This window comes from Microtus oregoni, unplaced genomic scaffold (assembly GCF_018167655.1).
Source record: "Microtus oregoni isolate MIOR12 unplaced genomic scaffold, Mior012 000036F_ref0000092, whole genome shotgun sequence".
Classification (NCBI taxonomy): domain Eukaryota; kingdom Metazoa; phylum Chordata; class Mammalia; order Rodentia; family Cricetidae; genus Microtus; species Microtus oregoni.
The window spans coordinates 6203262-6222218 of record NW_024543095.1 but is presented as its reverse complement, the minus strand read 5'-3'; the positions used below and the strand labels follow the sequence as shown (position 1 = coordinate 6222218).

Here is an 18957-nt window from a genome sequence, read left to right as displayed (position 1 = left end):
ACGGTGTCTTCCTCTGGCCCTCGCCTATCTATAACTAATGTCCCAACTGTCAGCTGACTATCTTTGGAGACAAGGAACAGTATGGATGAGCAGAGGAGACACATGGCAAGAGAACATGGGGGTGTTTAAAAGGAAGAACAGTGAAGTCGGTGACAGAAACCAAGGCTCGGGGGCTCATGAGAAGACAGAAGGGGAAAGACAGAGGGGCGACTCTCACACAGTGACTGACGGGTGCAAAGCCACAAAACTTTAAAGGGGCCGGGCATTCTTAAGCTTCGGTTACCTTCATGAAGGGGACTTGGAAATGGCCTGTAACGCAAAAGACGGGCAGACATACAGGATGAGATGAACTAGAACACTTCACAAACTTCAATTATGCATAAAAAAGGAAGAGAATGTCAAAAGGCACAGTAGAGGAGCTGGGAAGATAGCTCAGTCAGTCAAGTGCTATGAAAGCATGAGGTCCTGAGTGCAAGCCCCAGCACCCAAATAAAAATAAAGGCGGGCATGGTGACACACACTTGCAATCTTAGTGCTGTGACAGTGGCAACGGGCAGCCAACCTGGTGAGCTCCAGGCCAATGAGAGACTCCGCCTCTAACAAAGAGAAAAGCTGCATGAACCAACTCCAATGATTCCCCTCTGATGTCCTCATATGTGCCCCCATTGTGCATACGTGCACACAAACGCATACATGTGCACTCTCTGTGTCTGTTTGTCTCTGTCACACACATGGACACACACACACTACAGAGAAGGAAGGCCAATCACCTTTAACTCCTCAATAGGCATCTAAGTCCCTGGTACTACCAGTACCAGTAGATGCCTTGACACGCCCCTGATGGGCTCCAGTTCTTTCACATAAACAACAAAATCCAGAGGGAGCAAAAGCAACATGGAATTTGAGTGCATTGTGCTTTAAGAAGCACTAAAGAAGCTGAATATCAACATTCTGACAATTGCAATGGCCAAAACAATCATTGTTAAGTGGCCCGGACTTAAAGGCAAATCTGCCGAAGCAATTGGTTGTATAGAAAATTGGCATTTTTAGATCCCAGAATTGATTTAGTATTACAGCACTGGGGAGTCCAAGTTTGTAGGATACCAATCACGTCATTTACTTCATTTTGTTTCCACACAAATTTCTCTTTGGTTTAACTTTAAATGACCCCATCCATGGCCCCAAGTACTCCCTCAAGGGATTACTGCCAAATTCAATAGGTCTCATCATTAGGAAAACATTCCCGTTTCAGAATCGTAGTATTAGGTCTCTGGTATCATGTGATAAATACAATTTTAAGAATGTTTAGCTGCCAATAAAAGATGAATGCTGCATAATTACAAATCACTAGTTTTCGACCTGTTAGCTAATTGTTTTCAGGTTACTCGTTTTCAACTGGCTTATCTTCCCCCTTCATCAAGATAGAGCCTCCTCTCTTATATACTGCAGTGGCTTTATAATACACCAAAAACTGTTCGATACTTCTCACTTCAAGAGGTGAAATCTAAGTGGGATACATGGAAGGAATGGCTGGTCGGAAAAGCTTTTACCTTTGAATTATTTCTGTTAAACTGAATAGTGCTTGCTAGTAATGCCATATCCGGGTAGGTAACGGGAAATTCCTACAGCTCACAAAATTCACAAACTTTCAAAATGGAATCAAAATGTGACTTCTTATTCCCCTAAAACTTACACAAAGATGTAAAATAGCACTTTTTAGACTTATTTTGTTTTTTTTTTTTTTACCTATTACATTTCTATGAATACCATGCTCATTCTAAATAGTCAGATAATGTACTAATGCTGTAAGTCTCATAATGAGTCTTGAGTTGGTGACAGACCAGAGTGGTCTCATCATAGATGATGATGGAACTAACTAACCACTATTGCTTAAGTGACATTATTAAAATCCTGATTCAACACACTACTCACATGTGGTGATGGTGGTTTACACATACCTCCCACGCTCCTGCTGGGAAACTAACAAAAACATAGAGTTGCAAGGCTTCTGAGACAGTTCAAGAGGTAAAGGTGCCTGAGGTCAAGCCTGAATCCCCAGAACTCACATGGTGCAAGAAGAGAACCAACTTCCATAGTTGTCTTCTGACTGCCCCGTACATGCCATGGCACCTGCACACTCAGATACATGAGCACACAGGCACGTGCACACACACACACACACACACACACACACACACAGAGTCAAGTTTAAAAGCATACAACTATATAGAATATACATACTTGGCAATGACAACAAACTACTATGTTAGTGGTTTATGTGTTTATTATTCTATATATTTTGTTATTTTTAGAATGTATTATTATAAAACTCAGTTTCCTGAAACCAGTATGCTGTATCCCACCAGGAGCAACCTCATACATCTTGTTTTGACTGAATGTTTTGTTTGCACTAAGAGGTCATGTTTAAGCCTACAAAATGGAAGGGAATCTTTGCCAGCTATTCTTGAGACAAGACGTTAATAGCTAGAATTTGCAAAACAAACCAATAAAAAAAAAACAAAAATAAAACAACTGCAAATATCTAAACTTACCCAGACAAACACTTGCCAGTCAATAGATGAGCTAACAAAATAGACAATCCTCAAAAGATGAAACACAAATAACCAATGGGTTCTCCTAAATGGGGTTCAACATCCCCAACCATCAGGAAACTCAATTAAGACTGCCTTGAGGCCCACATACTCCTGGTCGGAATGGCTGTCATCATCAAGAAATCAGACAACAAATGCTGGCGGGAATGTGGGACAGAGGAATGCTGGTTCACTGCCATTGTGAGTGCAAACTAATATAGCCATCATGAAAATCAATAAGGGGAGGTTCCCCCAAAATTAAAAATAGAATGACCATCTATACCAAGCCTTACCATTCTTGGGCACACCCAAACAACTCTGTATTCCACCAAAGAGGTACTTGCACACCCATGTTCACTACTGTTTTATTCACAATAGCAAGGAACTTGGAACCAGCCTAAATGCCCATCAGTAGATGAACAGATAATGGAAATGTGGTACTCAAATACCACAGAATTTTATTAATCCATAAAAATGAAATTTTCAGGAAAATAAGCAGATCTGGAAATCATTATAATGAATGTAGTAACCCAAATTCAGAAAGACAAAGAATATCCCATTTTTTCTCATATATAGATCCTAGTGTATAACGTATTCAGCTATATGTAGTAACGGGTGGGACATGGGTAAAGCCTGAAAATCTAGAAAGGAGACCAAGAGAGAGAGTAAAGGAGGTGTTAAGGAATGTGGTGGGGGCAATAGGACATGTGTATCATGAAGGTGGGAAGGAAGGCTGGGAGAGAGGCTATAAGGTGGGTTATTGGAGCCAAGGGAGTGGGAAAGATGGGGGCAGGGAATCCAACAAAATATATTTCATTTGAAAATGGCATAATGCTGTCTAATATTTTCTACACCAATTTCAAAATGAGATTAAATTACAAACAGAAAGTGATTGTGAAAGTGGAGAACACACGCCACCAAGGTTTGTAAGTGTGCCCCGTGATGAGCACCCACCAAGGTTTGTAAGTGTGCCCCGTGATGAGCGCCCACCAAGGTTTGTAAGTGTGTCCCGTGATGAGTGCGCACCAAGGTTTGTAAGTGTGCCCCGTGATGAGCGCCCACCAAGGTTTGTAAGTGTGCTCTGTGATGAGTGCCCACCAAGGTTTGTAAGTGTGCCCCGTGATGAGTGCTGACCAAGGTTTGTAGGTGTGCCCTGCGATGAGCACCAGCGATGAGCTGACCCAGGGATGTCTCTCAGACGTAGGGCATACAAGGAGCTCAGTGGAGTAGCTAACACAGAGAAGGGACCAAACATGATGGAGAACCTCTCATGTCCCTAACTAGCCAATCTTCAAATACCAAAAACACAACTTATCGTAATTTCTGAAGGGCTTCTTTTTCCAGATATACTCAGGTGTGGCTTGGAAACTGGGACCTCTGACAAGAAACATGAATTACTTTCTCCACGAAACGTCTTTGAAATAATCCTTTAGACAGAGTTAATTACGCTCGCTCTACTTCTATGTGCAGGACATGGCAAGGCATGCTTGATGTGTATTCACACAAGTACCACACTATGGTTGCCCAGACCAATAAAGATGAAAGAATAGGAGGCATGGTGGGGTTGCAGGAGGACTTCCTGAAAAGATTCCCCAAGCCACACTCACTGGATCAATGACAACTGGACATTCTCCATCCTATGTGAGCAAGAAACCAACCCTATCCCTAATGGAGAACGCTTCTGTTAGTAATCTATACGGAACTATCCATTGGTGCCTGTAGCCACACAGACATCCCTAGTTAAAACCAGCGGGTCATAAAACAAAACAAAAATACATCAGTGTGGGAAAGGGACCTCTGGGGAGCAGGGAGAGATGATAGGAGTGAGATTGAGAGTCAACAGAATGCACTATATACAAAAACGATATTGTCAAAGAACAAATTTAGTCATTAAAAAACATCCAGATGGGCACTCAAACTCATAAGTCAGGCCAGGAAAGACAATTCTCCAAGTTTTCCGTGTGTCTTGGGGAAATTTGAAGCTCACCCATCCTTCCCCCTCTTCCTCTCTATCTGCCCAGCCATCCCAAGTCTTCTTAAAAGGGAGGGGTGTGGACAGGCATAAGCTATAAAGGGGGTGAAGCAGAGAAACAGGGCAGCTGAATTTGCCCTCACTAGAAGGCAATCACTTTGGTATCCTGAGTAGATAGGGCATGCAGCTGTTGGAGACCAGGGTAGAAATAGAACCTGCAGTAGCTGGGATCTTTCTGTCTATATTGAAGAGAGGACACGTTATCTGAGGTGAGAGGGGATTATGATGAAGCTGCATAGACAATGAGGATGATGAACAGTGAGGAGGATGAATCAAGAAGTGCCCCGCCCCACAAGCCAGATCTCACAAACATCAGGTCTTAGTTGAGTAAGCATCTGCTCCTGAAAGAAACACGTTCTTAGGCACCAGCGCATGCTGTTCCTTCTCCAGGTCTTTGCAAAAACTCCCAACTTTGTTCTTGCACCCAATATTCATATGGCTGGAAACTTCCCTCTGGTGGCTCCAGCTTCCTTTGGTTAGTCTAACTTCCATTCCAGCAACTCTCCAGTACAAACCCTTTAATAAGCCTTCTGTTGAATCTGGTTTAGCCAGCATCACCCTTGCCTGGGAGAGCTCTGACAGACAGCTGGCCAGCCCCACACTGGTTTCCTCTGTCTACGTGTTTTCCAGTCCACTGTGCCCAGAATGTCACCCATAATGGTATTTTTCTACCTTCATACAACATGCCTAGCTGTAGCCATATTGTATAGATTTACTGAGACTAGCAACTGATTTGGATAGAGTGTTTCTCAACAGTCCTTTTTCTACCCCACTGGTATGGTGACCGAGAGAGAGAGACAGAGACAGAGACAGACAGACAGACAGACAGACAGACAGACAGAGCAGAGTCAGCAGACCAGATACCTTTTCCGGGCTCCAGGAAGCAGGGGGCGGAACATGTGAAGTCTCTTAAAGCCATCATTCAGAGCCACACTCAGTCTCCCCACTTCACTGGCCAAGTCCTAGTTAAGGGGGGACGTGCAGGAAAGGCCCAGTCAGCCCACAGGAAAGAAGTGGCCAGAGAGGAGAGGGAAGAAAGAATTAGACATAAAAATTATCACCTAGCATTATTATGTATTCTGGGATCAATAAAATGTAAGGAGGGGAGTGAGCAAGGTCAGAGAATCACTCTTCACAGGAGTCCTCTCACCCCTTTCCCTCTCTGTGAAAACAAGCCAATGCCCCCGGAAACACGTCGTTTTCATTAACTGTCTAGTGACCAAGGGACCAGGGACTCAGCCTGTAGACCAGTTACTTCTCTAACTGAATCACAGTAGTATTTTTAATTAATAAATAAAGAAAATAATTAAAATATTTTGTTTGGGAGGAGGTGAGCCTCTAAAATACAATAGGCCCCTGTGCAGGCTACTCCTTGGAATGCGAGCTCCTCAAGTGTGGGAGGAAGCACTCTGGTTTCTGCTGGATCCCCCTCAAGCTGCTGCAATCCTTGAATGCACCTGTAACCATTAGCCTGGTCATTAAACAGCAGCCCAGCTGTTGGATTGGCATGTTCCTACCCTCATTAAGGGAGAGCACTCAGTCCCACACAAGACGCCTGGATGCTAGTGCGGAACCCCAACCAGACTCTCTAACCAGCTCCATAGACCCTGTTCTCTCAGCAAAGTTTTCCAAATCCACTGATAGGCTACAAAATTTATTTTATATAATTGTAGTGTTGTTCACAAAAGCAACCCTACGTAGAATGTTTTCATTAAACCAAAAATAAGAACCAGGGCTGGGAAGATGGCTCAGTGGATACAAGGGTTTGCCATGCCAGCAATGAGGACCTGAGCTTGAATCCCTAGATCCCGCATACAAGCCAGTCACAGAACTCGAGCATCTGTAATCCCGGTGCTTCCAGAGAAGTGTGCAGTAGGCAAACAAGGTGGAAAGCAGGGACTGACACCCATATATGTACAGTGGCATGTGAACACCTGCATAATGCACGTGTGCACACATGTACGAGTACACATATACACACAAGGAGAACTTTGTAAGCTTGTAGAAAAGCAAACTTGTAAAGTACACTACTTAGAATACAAGAAGTTTTTAATAGAAAGTGCATAAAAGCTGTATAAAATACTGCACAATAAAATAAAAAGATACAAATACAAAAAGAAGACAGAGACCTAGTGGACATACATAGAAACCATTCCCAGAAATAAGTCAGTGGCTGTATGTATGCCCTTGAGCATTCTAACTGTGAGCTAAATAAACCTTATTTCTTTATAAACTCAAAAAAAAAAATAACAGGATACTGCCGCTATGCAGGTAGGATAACCTAAGAAGTTAGAAATTACTTCAAAGTTACAGACAAATTTACTTGATACCTACCAGACGGTTATATACACATGCATACACACACACACACACACACACACACACACACACACACACACAATTTGACTCTAGAATAATTTGGAGCCATAACAAGAGTTGATTTTTTTTTTCAGTATCTTGAAATTATCCTCAACAATCAGAAATATCTTTGAATGTCAGTGTAATTATGAAAGTGTGAGGCTTTGGAATGAAAAGTTGTCTCTGGCACTGAAGACTGACCGTGGAGGAATTTAAACTACATAATCCTTCCTTCTAGAAGGCTTTGCTCCATCACTGTTTATATGTTGCTGGATAAGCTTCTCAGAAGTGTTGACAATCAATCCACGTCTACCATTTCCCAGCTATCTCTAACTATGTGTAGCTGACCAAGAGACAGAGAACCTTCCCACTCACATACCTTCCTGGACAGAGGTGGGATCACACAACTCTTGCAGAAAAGTCTTACACACCCTCTACCTCAACACCAAGTGCAAGCTGGTGCAAGCAAACAGAGAGGAACACCCCATCCTTCTGTGAAACCTGGATGCCTGAGTTTAGCTAGATTGAACCCTGTTCACTCACGGGAGAGCCAGTCACATAATCAAATTTTACTGTCTATGCTGTCAAAGGAAAGCTTTTGCCAAACATCATCAAGGGGAGGGTGAGTCTTTAATACCTACCTCCGGCCATAACACCCACATTGCATTACAGTGTGGAATTACAAAACTGTGCAGGTGACTAAGCGGCTCTAGGAACCGGGTTTTGCAAGGGAAAGAGTATGAAGCTTTACCATTGTTCTTTCTGTAAATTGTTCTGTTCTCATACATTAGCCCTCTGGATGCTTATTCATTTGTGGCTGTTGTGGCTGGTGGTTTGTTATCGGCTTCCTGGACAACTTGGTCCAAATTCCATTACCATTTAATGCCCAGTGAATCAATGTGGAGTCACACACAAAGATGGATCTGCTTGCACATTCATCAATGGTAATCCCCATTTAGGGGAGGCTTCAAGTGCATCCCTGGACATCTCTCCATCCAAATTCACATTTGGTTCATCTGGAAAGATGTCCTAAAAGGCCCTCTGCACATCTGTCTGTAGCTGTCCATCTTCGTGCAGTGTAGCTTCCAGGACACTAGGTCTTTCCTGCTGTTTTTCTTTCCTTGCTTCTTCCAAATTAAAAGCATGATGTTTCTCAAGGGCAAACTCCTCCCTGATGGGCTCTACATTGTAATCCATCCCTTAGGCACGAACTGGATATTCTTCTGTACGAGAAGTTCTATACCAATTCTCAACAAGAACTACAATTCCTCCCATCCAAATCAATTATCCCAACTTCTGCCTTTACCTGGCTACCAGCCCTGGAGCTTCTTCCCTCGTTTGGAAAAGGTCAGACAGTGCAGGATAAGCTTGATGCTTCCACACTCTGAGACGCCTTTTGTCCCATCACAGATGTTCCCATCACATCCAATTCATCAGCATTCTGTCACTAGCCAGAAGCATAAGGTCCTCTACTCAATGCCCTTGCCTGCCTCCTTGGCTGCATCGGTAGACATGTTTGGAATAAATGCTATCTCTCTCCCAGTGTTTAAATTTGGGCTGTCTCCTCTAATGATCTGTAAAACCACCCCCCCCCGTGTGTGTGTGTGTGTGTTTTGTCTGTCTCTCTCCCTCCCCCAACTGGATAGCCAGGAAGACCCAGATGTCCCTGATTGTCTCTTTGTTGTAAAACTCAGTCTGCCACCATGGGAAAGCCTCACTTCAGACACATCGACTTCTCTCACCACACACTGACATGCTTTCATGTCCTGTCATTTTTTTCTGTCATGTCTGAACACAAGCCTGAAGGCGAACACAGGCAGACACACATTAACAGCCATGCCACTAAAAGTGTGAAGATGTCTCATGTGCCCATATCGTCCATCCTCCTCAGTGTGGTCAGACCACAGTGGAAATGCCAGAGCATGAACAACAAAACCACACTGTGAGAACATTCATTGCTTCTCTCCAACCAAACTTGGGGGAGCCTGGGGAGCTAGTCTACCCATCAGGGAAGAATGGAGGCTTCAGTCAGCCACCCTCCAGCTGTTGGGTGGGAGCTGAACTGGCTGGGCAAAGACTTACTGGGAAAGATCAACACAGACCATAGAATCCAGGGAAAGACAACTCCTGAGGTACCAATTTTCTTCTGCCAAAAGTTGCCTAATGGACTATGTTCATGTTGGGTCAGCTCTGGGGCTGCCTGTTTAAAGAAAAGGCTTTATATTTAGCATTTTCAAAAGTGGACTTTCTTTTAAGCATAACAGCATTGTGCATTTGTGGTACCCGTATTTCTCTCTCTTTTCTTCCCATCCGTCCCCTCCGTACATCAGAATATAAATCATCAGTCCTCTTAAAAGTCAGAGTTATCTGTGTTTATAGACCTTTGGGAAGTTAATCTATAAAACATGACATATGCCTCTTCTGGAATTTAAGATGTCTGCTTCCTTGAATATAACAAAATAAACTTTTTAGAAGATGATATTGAAATATAAGCAGCCCACTTAAAAGTTGAGCCCTTACCGTGGGAAAAGCACTGAAATTAGCAAGGAGAACTCCAATATCAAGGCTAAGGGGATGGCTCAGCGCTTACCACACAGACATGAAGACATGAGTCCAGGTCCTCTGAGCCCGTATAAAAGCCAAGAATGGTAGCACAGGTCTGTAACCACAGCACTGGGTCAAAGATGGTGGGCAAAGACAAGAAAAATCCTGAATCACAATAGCCAGTCAACCGAACAGTTAGCAATAGCCAGTCAACCTAACAGTTAGGAATAGCCAGTCAACCTAACAGTTAGCAAGCCCCAATTTCAAAAAAGAAGGTGGAGGAATATAAAAGAGAACATCTGATATCAACTTTTAGCCTCCACATGCATGTGCTTGCTCGTGTGTGAGTTACCATGTGCATGAATGCACACTCGCACACACACAAACACACACACACATAAAACACAGAGAAAATTGCAACTTCAGATTCAAATTTCTACTCCTTCCTAGTTAGGAGACTTCCTTTTTTTTTTTTTTTTTTTTTTTTTTTTTTTGATTTTTCGAGACAGGGTTTCTCTGTAGCTTTTGGTTCCTGTCCTGGAACTAGCTCTTGCAGACCAGGCTGACCTTGAACTCACAGAGATCCACCTGCTTCTGCCTCTGCCTCCCGAGTGCTGGGATTAAAGGCGTGCGCCGCCACCACCTGAGGAGACCTGCTAATAAAGAGTCACTGAGGGCAGTAATTGCTTCTCTCTCAGTTCCAGCATCACCTTCTCTAACTGGTCACCAGGAGACCAAGGACCGTCTCAGCGAGGCTTGTGCTCCTGCTATCCTGGACAACTAACCAACCATCAACCCTAGTAAATCCTGTAGTGCCCTGGATCCCTCCTGGTGAAAGCATCCTACCACGCACTGTAATAGAAACGTTAGTCTCAGGTATCAAGCTTCCCACGGAACACTGACTACAGTAACAGTACATCTGATGTGAACGCTCACCACCCTTGAGGGCTTTTCCTAGTGTGCTTTATCAGACAACTGAGTCACAGGCGCCTGGGTATAGGCTATTACATTCATCTCAATCGATTGTTATTTAAGCATCACGCTTCAAATGTCCGACTATTTCAAGCTTCCCCTCTGTATATTAGATTTGGCTTCCGTGTGGCATTCTTTTTAACACATCTCCCAGGAAGGTGCTAGATAAAGAGCCTCCCTCGTTCTCAACTTCCCGAAGACCCCAGAGCACTGGAGTTCTCTCTGTACCTTGGAGCTGGTGATTTTTTTTTTTGAACCATCTACTTGGCAGTTGTTTTTGCAAATAATTTTTACTTTTAAAGGAGACACAATTCACACACTATTAAAATCTGCTCTTTTTAAGTGTAGAAGTCTGTGATTTTTTTTTTTAGTATATTCATAAGACTGTTGAATCATCATGACCTAATAACTCCAGATCACTTTCCATCACCCAAAAAGAAACCCCTGGCCTATCGGCAGGCACTCCCTCGCCCTGGCACTTACTGATCTGCTTTCTGTCTTACGGGTATGCCTGTTATGGATGTCTCATATACATGGGATCATATAGTATGTGGTCTGGACTACTCCGTGTCTGGATTCCTTCACTCCACGTAAGTTTAGAGTTCTAGCAAGTATCTGTACTCCATTCCTTTTTAATGGCTCAAATTCCATCCCATGGAAATAGCTCCCTTTGTCTAGTCATTCGTCATTGGATGAACATTTAGTTCATCACCTCTCGTTAGTTACTGGACTATGATGAACAGTTACATACAAATCTCTGTGTGAATGTGGGTTTTAAAAAAATTCAACTAGGAGTTAAAATTGCTAGATACATTCACTCTGTTAACTTTTTTGAAAAATCCAGGTGGTATCTTAATATACCACCCAGCCCACGATCCAGTGTTGTCACCAACACCAGATGTTACCAGATGTTTTCTGTAAAGATCCAGGGCTGACGGCTGCCATTTTTCCAGTCCTGCAATCTGACATTCTTGAAAGAAACTCAACTAACTTTCCAGTACAGCAGTTCTCAACCTGTGGGTCACTACCCCTTTGGTCAAATATCAGATATCCTGCACATATAATATTTACATTACTATTCAGAATAGTAGCAAAATCACAGCTATGAAGCAGAGGCAAAAATGACATTATGGTTGGGGGTCACCACAGCATGAGGAACTGTATTAAAGGGTCACAGTGTTAGGAAGGTTGAGAAGCCCTGTTAGTGTTTTCCTAGGGCTTCCCAATTTTCTGCTGCCTCCAAACTTGATGGAGATGTACCTGAGCATTGACATGGAGCGGAGGGCAAGCTGGGAGGACCACTGATGATGAATAGCAGGGACAAGCAGAGTGACTTAAAAAGCTTTTGGTGTAACTGTCCAGTTCCCAGTTATCAGCTCATCAGATCCAAAGTCTACAAGTGTTTAGTAGAAGAGGAGACTGAGCTTCAGACTGGGGCCTGGCTCAGTGGGTTAAAGGCCTACCACACAAGCATGCGAAACTGAGTTTGGGTTGCCAGCATCCATATCCCATCTCAGCCCTCAGCACACTGTGGAGTTAATGTGTGTGGATTTGATCTCTTCTACGAAGAGGAGGGAGAGGGTACTGAAGGACCCTACTCTTCCTGGATGACCAGGGCTGCCAATCCCTCCTCTCTGTCCACACTAGGTTCCCACTCTCCTCCGACCTGACAGGTACCTTCAGGTCCCTCCTGCTACCGCCTCATCCCCTGTTGTTGGTCTTCCTTCTGTCATTTTACTCACAGTTCCTATTTCAGCATCCTTCCCGGCCCTGCAGAATTGCTTGTTTTCATAGCTCTCCAGCTCAACTTCCAGCTCTCAATATAGTGCTAGCAACAGTAAAAACAGCCACATTTCCCTTTCTGTATTTCAAATATGACCTATGTTGCAGTCCTTCCTCAGCCTTGTTTGTTTTGTTTTGCTCCCGTTCTATCTTATGGAGTGTTTGAAGAGGGTGCACCCTCATTGAGGGCATGAGTTCGTCTACTTCACTAGCTTTCACTGGCTCCCCACTATAGAAAATGCATACAAGAGTCAAAGGAGTTAAAAACTAACATCATTTAACTTTCCAGAAGACAGCTCAGCAAGGTTGTAGAGTTTAAATTCTCACAGAGATAGAGATAGTAGGTAGATATGTGTGTGTGAGAGAATATAGAGAGAGAAATAGAAATACATTTGAATAACAAGTCAACAGTAACCAACCAAGAACACCATATCTCATCTTCTTTCCAGGAACCATCAAACCATCTTTTCCTATCAACTCAGAAATGTCTTCCTCTATCAATACGATCATAAGGTTTCAAAAATGCCATTCCAATCACTTCCAAACTTTAGAGAGTTTTCAAAAAGTGTTTCTCTATATGAGAGCCTGAGAAATAATAAGTACATTTGTTCACTTTTAAAATCAGAATTTAAAAACCACTGCACACTCAGGGGTATTTTCCCAGAAGGAATACCGCCTGAAGAACTCAAAAGGTATTGAAGAACACGGTGGTTACAGCTGGTCTTTTGGGACTGGCAAGGAACTGTCTTGCCTGACAAGAAGATGATCCCAGTGGTTTCTCCATCTTCCCGATGGTCCTGATTTACTTTTGTCATCAACCCAGTAAGTCACACCAGACTATCACTCTTCAGAAGAAAACTGTCTTTTGTTTGTTTCTGTTTTTTTGAGACAGGATTTCTCTGTAGCTTTGGAGCCTGTCCTGGAACTCACTCTATAGACCAGACTGGCCTCAAACTCACAGAGATCTGCCTGCCTCTGCCTCCCAAGTGCTGGGATTAAAGGCTTGCGCCACTACCACCCCGCTTTTTTTTTTTTTTAGAAAACTTTCTTGAAAGATGAAATATGGATGAATTTTCTATGGTAAAAAAGTGTCAATCACTAGAGCATCATAACATAAAGTGTGAGGTGGGGACAGATGTAGAGTATCGAATCCACAGCAGATTACAGCTTCTAAAGCATCAGACAGTAGCAAAACCCTTCCCGGGCCATTCGCGCTATTCCTGCTAGCAATAGAGAATCCTTCTCCACCTCACACCTGGCACACTCTTTGGTCAGTCACGGTGAAGGCAATCAGTCAACACGGACTAAAACAGAACGCTGCTGGCAAGAGAGGGTGAGTCTAGCTCTCGCCTCTGAATGGTCTGGGTCTCGCTCCAACGCATTCTCCCCGCGCAGACGCTGCCAGCAGACACTCCGTAGTACCTAAACCACAAATCTTCACATTCCCTCCGCTTCCAGCCAGGGCCTGCGTCCTTGAGCTTCACCCAGGGAGATACCAAGCAAGCTGGCCCCAGATACAATAGTCCTTCACAAACTCCGGCAACTCTTCCCTGCCATCTGCGAGGTAGACTGAAAACTAGGTGGAGCGTTCAGCATAAAAATAGCTAGCATAGGTGAACCTCAGAGAGTCCTGCCGCACAAATCGGGCCGTTCACCGGGAATGGATCTTGGCAACCTCACTAAAGAAAACATTTTATCAATACAAACATGTCAGACATGCAGCTGCACCTAAAATTAGAGGGAACACGTCTCCCAGCAGAAGAAATCCTACAGAAACAGAATCTCAGGCAAGTCACTCCAGATTTAGTTCCAAAGTCCCGGAAAAATGTCTTTCCTCTGAATAAGGAAACCAGGCTAAAAATCTGCTGTCTGGTTGTTTTAGGAACCAAAGTAGGTGTTTTAATGACTCTTGAATTTTATCTACTGTGACACATTACAGCTATCTAAACCAAGGGAAATGTTTCCAAACTCTGAGACTCTAATCCAGGAAAACGGCTGTTTGAGCAGATACTCACCCTGAAAGGGTGCGGGGCCTTGATCCTGCCCGTATCGCAAAGAGAAAGCGCCTTCTGTGGACTGCTCTCCAGGGACCACCTTCGGGGCTGGGAAGTACTTGGGCTGGAGTACGTACTCCTGGGTCTGGCCATGGTGAACCATCACATTCTGGGAAGACAAGGGTGCCGCTCTGGGGAGAAACAAAGAGAGGGCAAGAAGATAAGCAGGGCGTTTTAAAAGCCAACTAAGAAGGAGAGAAAAAAAAATCTAACGTCGAAAGGCACGCCCTCGCCAACCAAGGCTCATCCGTGGGTATTCCTTTACAGGTGGAACCATCCGGTGTGAAAGGGACTGTCTGTGTAGTCAAAATGCATAGAGAGACACGGGCTGCAGCAGGTGGGTTTCATCAAAGACTTCAGAGAATAGCTACCATAGGCTTCATGCAAAACATAGGGCATCTATTTCTCAGAAAAAAAAAATTAAAAAAAAATAGACACAAATAGGTACACACACAAATAATAAGAACTAAATGAGCACAGGAGCAAAGAGCGAGAAATCAGCTGTAAGTAAAGAGAACCCGCGTGGGACAGCAGGACTCTGTTCCCAAATTGCCTACTTCTACTAGGTTAGCTCACTTGGTTCTTGGAGCCTCAGTTTACCATGCTGTAGCAGAGAATTGCTACAACCCAAGGCCAAGAGAAAAGATGTTCATAAAAATCAGAGCGCACTGAAGCAGAAAAACGAAAAGCAAAATAAACTAAATTGGGCATGGTGGTCACGCCTTAATGCCAGCATTTGGGAGGTAGAAACAGAGGCATCTGGGGTTTGAGGAAAACCGGGGCTATAAGGAGCTATGCTAATTCAATATACACACACATGCATGCATAATTCCTTCTGAAATATATGCATATATAATTAAAATGTCTCAGGGAACTGGGCAGTGGTAGAACACACTTTTAATCCCAGTACTGAGGGGGCAGAGGCAGGTAGATATCTGTGAGCTCAAGGCCAGTCTGGTTTACGGAGTGAGTTCCACGGCAGCTAGGGCTGTTACACAGAGAAACCCTGACTTGAAAACCAAACCAAACCAACCCAAAAAGTCTTAGGAAAATATCTATTTAACTTTATGTTCGATGTCATAATTACCTAATATGGCTACACACATTATGGTCAATAACTCAGGTGAAGTGTTTTATAATTACTAGTTCCTACAAATAACAAGAATAATGAATCATGGGTGAAGACCAATAATGAAAAGAAAAAAAAAAGATACTGACTTGTGTATTTATTTCTTTACTTACTTATTTAGTGTGCCATCTGTGTGTGTGTGTGTGTGTGTGTGTGTGTGTGTGTGTGTGTGAGCGCGCACATGCCGGAAGTAGGCAGCCAATGTCTTCTCCAATCTATCTGCACCTAACGGAACCCGGACCTCACCAATTCAGTTAGGCTGGCTCTTCGGCTTTCCAAGGGCTCTGATTACTGGCCAGCGCTGCCACATTGGGCTCTTTACAGCACTGCTGCGGGTCAGACTCCAGTCCTTAAGCTCTCAGGGAAAAAACTCTGCTGACAGAAGCATCTCTCCAGCGACCCCACTCATTTTCAAGCACTATTAGATGCCAGCAGACAAGCGCTAACAGCAAAGAGCCTTTGAAAAGGACCTGCTTGCCCATGTGACCTGACTCTATAGATGGGTTCCTCAAGGGACTGCCCAAACAGTAGAAGAAACACCAATCACCATGTCACCAAACTTCCACCATTTGGTATCTTCACCAAAAGAGTCTCGTGAAAGTTTCCTCAAATTCATTCTGGTTAGGAAGGAATCGTGAAGTAGGACCAAGCATTCCTGAGCGATTAGGGACCAGAAGTGGCTGAAGGGAGCTGGCACCTTGCATCCACTTCAAACCCTGTGCTCTCGAAAGGCCTAAACTTGGATCTGGATCTTCCCAGATGTGGTGCCACACAGGGCAGTCCTTTGTCACCAGACTAATGACTGAATTAGGAAAAGCCCAAGATTAGCACAATAAGCACTTCTATTTTGATGATGTCAGTGTTGTTTTGAACTAGACGTATGTTCGGGGGGGTTAGAAACAGCTGGACAAATCTGGCCGTCACAAGTCTATTCTGCCAGCCTCCTCCCCAACTTGGAAGTGGCTCTTTCTCCCTAAGCCACTCTGTCACCCTGCACATAACCTAGACTAGCTCCTGTTTGGAACAGGAGGACCCAGAGTTCCAGGAGACCTGGAGAGCCACTAACCACGCCTGTCTTGGCCATGTCCAGAAAGGTGAGGCTGGGGGCTGCAGGGCTGCCTTCCAGGTGAGCCACTCTCCCCTCTGAACTGGGACAGCAATGGCTGCAAGAACTGGGCTGCAGATGTAAATGCACAGGGCTCTTTCTGCGCCGTGAAACAGGCGAGATTCAAAGGAGAGAAGACAAGCAATGCCTGTCACGTGGCAACAGCCTTCCAGCTTCTTTCACCGAGCCATTTTAGAAAAAAAAAAATTGATTGGTTTTTAATGATTCCAATTTCTTCTTCCCCTGTTTGCAGGATGAGGGGAGCCTTTGTGATGAGAAAATGCCAAGCAACTCACATCGCTGTAACTGTAATTTTCAAGGGGGGGGGGGAGGTGCAAATTCCTGAAAAGAAAATTTAAAAATCAAAACCATGGGGATTCTGGTTCAAAATAAAAGGGGCATGCCCATTGACCTCCTTTCCTCCATCCTTCCTCACAATTACAGGTAAAGGGGAAATTCTATAAATTCTATAGTAAAAATTCCAAATTTTACTATAAATTCTAAAATACCGCCACACTGGTAACTTCAAATATTTAGTATTTAAATATAAATATTTAATATTCCATATTGTCCATCCACTGGAGAATCTCTCTGTTTTATCCACTCCCTCAGAGGCCTCAGGTCCACCTTCCGTTCCCGTCACTAGTACCTGTCCCAGCCAGCAATCATACTTTGCATTACTCACCAGTAAACATTAAGAGGCATTAAAGCAGATGTGTAAGGTAGTCAAAGTATAGTGAAAACCAGTGGCTGCTACAGCAAGGGGGAGAAGCGATGCTTCCCATGGGGTGGGGTGTGCCCTTCTTTTCCTCAGCCTACAGTAAGCAGCATGTTTGGCCTGGAGATGTAGTTTGCATCTCCACTAAGGTCTGTATCTGTACACAGACAAATGAATTTCACCTAACAACAGCCACCATCGCTGTGAAGGGTATTCTGACATTATTGTCCCTCTGCTCTATTTTTTTTTAGCAGTCCTGGGCTATTTCATTTATGGCATGTGATAACTCAAGGCATAAGGACGGCATTGGTCAGCGGTCCCTGTAGAACTTCGAGCACGGATGAATCCATCTCCCGGTCGGTACTTCAGTGGTTCTGGATACTGAATCCAAGCGAATGACAATAAGGACAAGTGGGGCCAGTGTCTTCCGAGAAAGTCTGTTTATGGAGACAATTATTCTCTCCAACATAGCAAGCCAACCATCCAGAAGTCAAAATACAACCCAACCCCACCTTCCAAGGTTAAAAATAAATTTAAAAATATTGTTCTTCAAAGGGATGAAACTGACTGAGGTAAAAATCCCAACATCTATTCCTCTCCTCAATAAAGCCCTCTCCTGCAGACAGAAAGACTGTTCCCCATATGACAGGAAGCAATCAGAGAGTGATGCAGGACAGACGATAAACAGCAGGAGACATTAGAATAGAAAATATGACTGAGGGGCTGGAGAGATGGCTCAGAGGTTAAGAGCATTGCCTGCTCTTCCAAAGGTCCTGAGTTCAATTCCCGGCAACCACATGGTGGCTTACAACCATCTGTAATGAGGTCTGGTGCCCTCTTCTGGCCTGCAGGCATACACACAGACAGAACATTGTATACATAATAAATAAATAAATATTTAAAAAAAAGAAAGAAAATATGACTGAGATCTAGGGACTCAGGGAAACTGAAGGACATGACAGAGTAAAAAGAGGGGAGAACCCATTCAAATGTGATGTCGGGAGCACCGTCCTCCAAGAGGGATGGAGAGAAGGAAGAAAACAAGCATCCCCCCTCCCCCCCACGGCTCAGTGCAGAGCAGGCGTCCACAGACAAGTATTACAAATGGGCAATTGCAGAAGAGGACCAGATGATTAGAGGCTTCCATAAAGGTCCAGGATTGGCTGGAGGAAGCTGAAAAATTCTGAAAGAGGAAGAATGGAAGTGGGGTCCCCCCTCTTTCCCAACTGAGGGTCATGAGATAACACTGGTGACCATGACTTTGACAGCCGAGGCTGCTAGAAGAACATGAAACCAAGGACAAAGTGTACTGTTGGACTTCACGGGGGAGGCAGGAAGCCAACACATGCAAAATAGTGACCCTGGGAGGAAGAAGGGAGAACAAGGGAGAGGCAAGCAAGTCTTCGCTCACTGTGACATTCTTAATTAGGTAACATTCACAGCAAGCGCTGTAAAGACCAGCTACCTCGGGGAGTATTACTAGCTCAAGGCCAAAGGGAAAAGGAGGAGCACAGAGGTACACTGAGTAAAAGCTGCTGGGAGAAGGGACCCATTTATGGAGAAGGGCCACCTTTATTTCCCAGACAGAAACACACAAGGGGGTCTCCAGAAGGCAGGTGGGGAAGGCCTCCACGTAGAAAAACAGTGATGTTCTAAATAGTCACTACCTTCA

General features: G+C 44.1%; 1 protein-coding gene across 4 annotated transcripts in view; it reads right to left on the bottom strand.

The window, feature by feature from the left end:
* The window catches only part of Ltbp1 (latent transforming growth factor beta binding protein 1), a 373313-nt gene that overhangs the window by 217088 nt on the left and 137268 nt on the right, over positions 1-18957 (bottom strand). For all 4 annotated transcript variants that reach the window (XM_041631028.1, XM_041631029.1, XM_041631030.1 and 1 more), the window contains one exon: positions 14295-14464. In XM_041631028.1, the coding sequence (XP_041486962.1) occupies positions 14295-14464 (170 nt within the window). The remainder of the gene's footprint in view (positions 1-14294; positions 14465-18957) is intronic.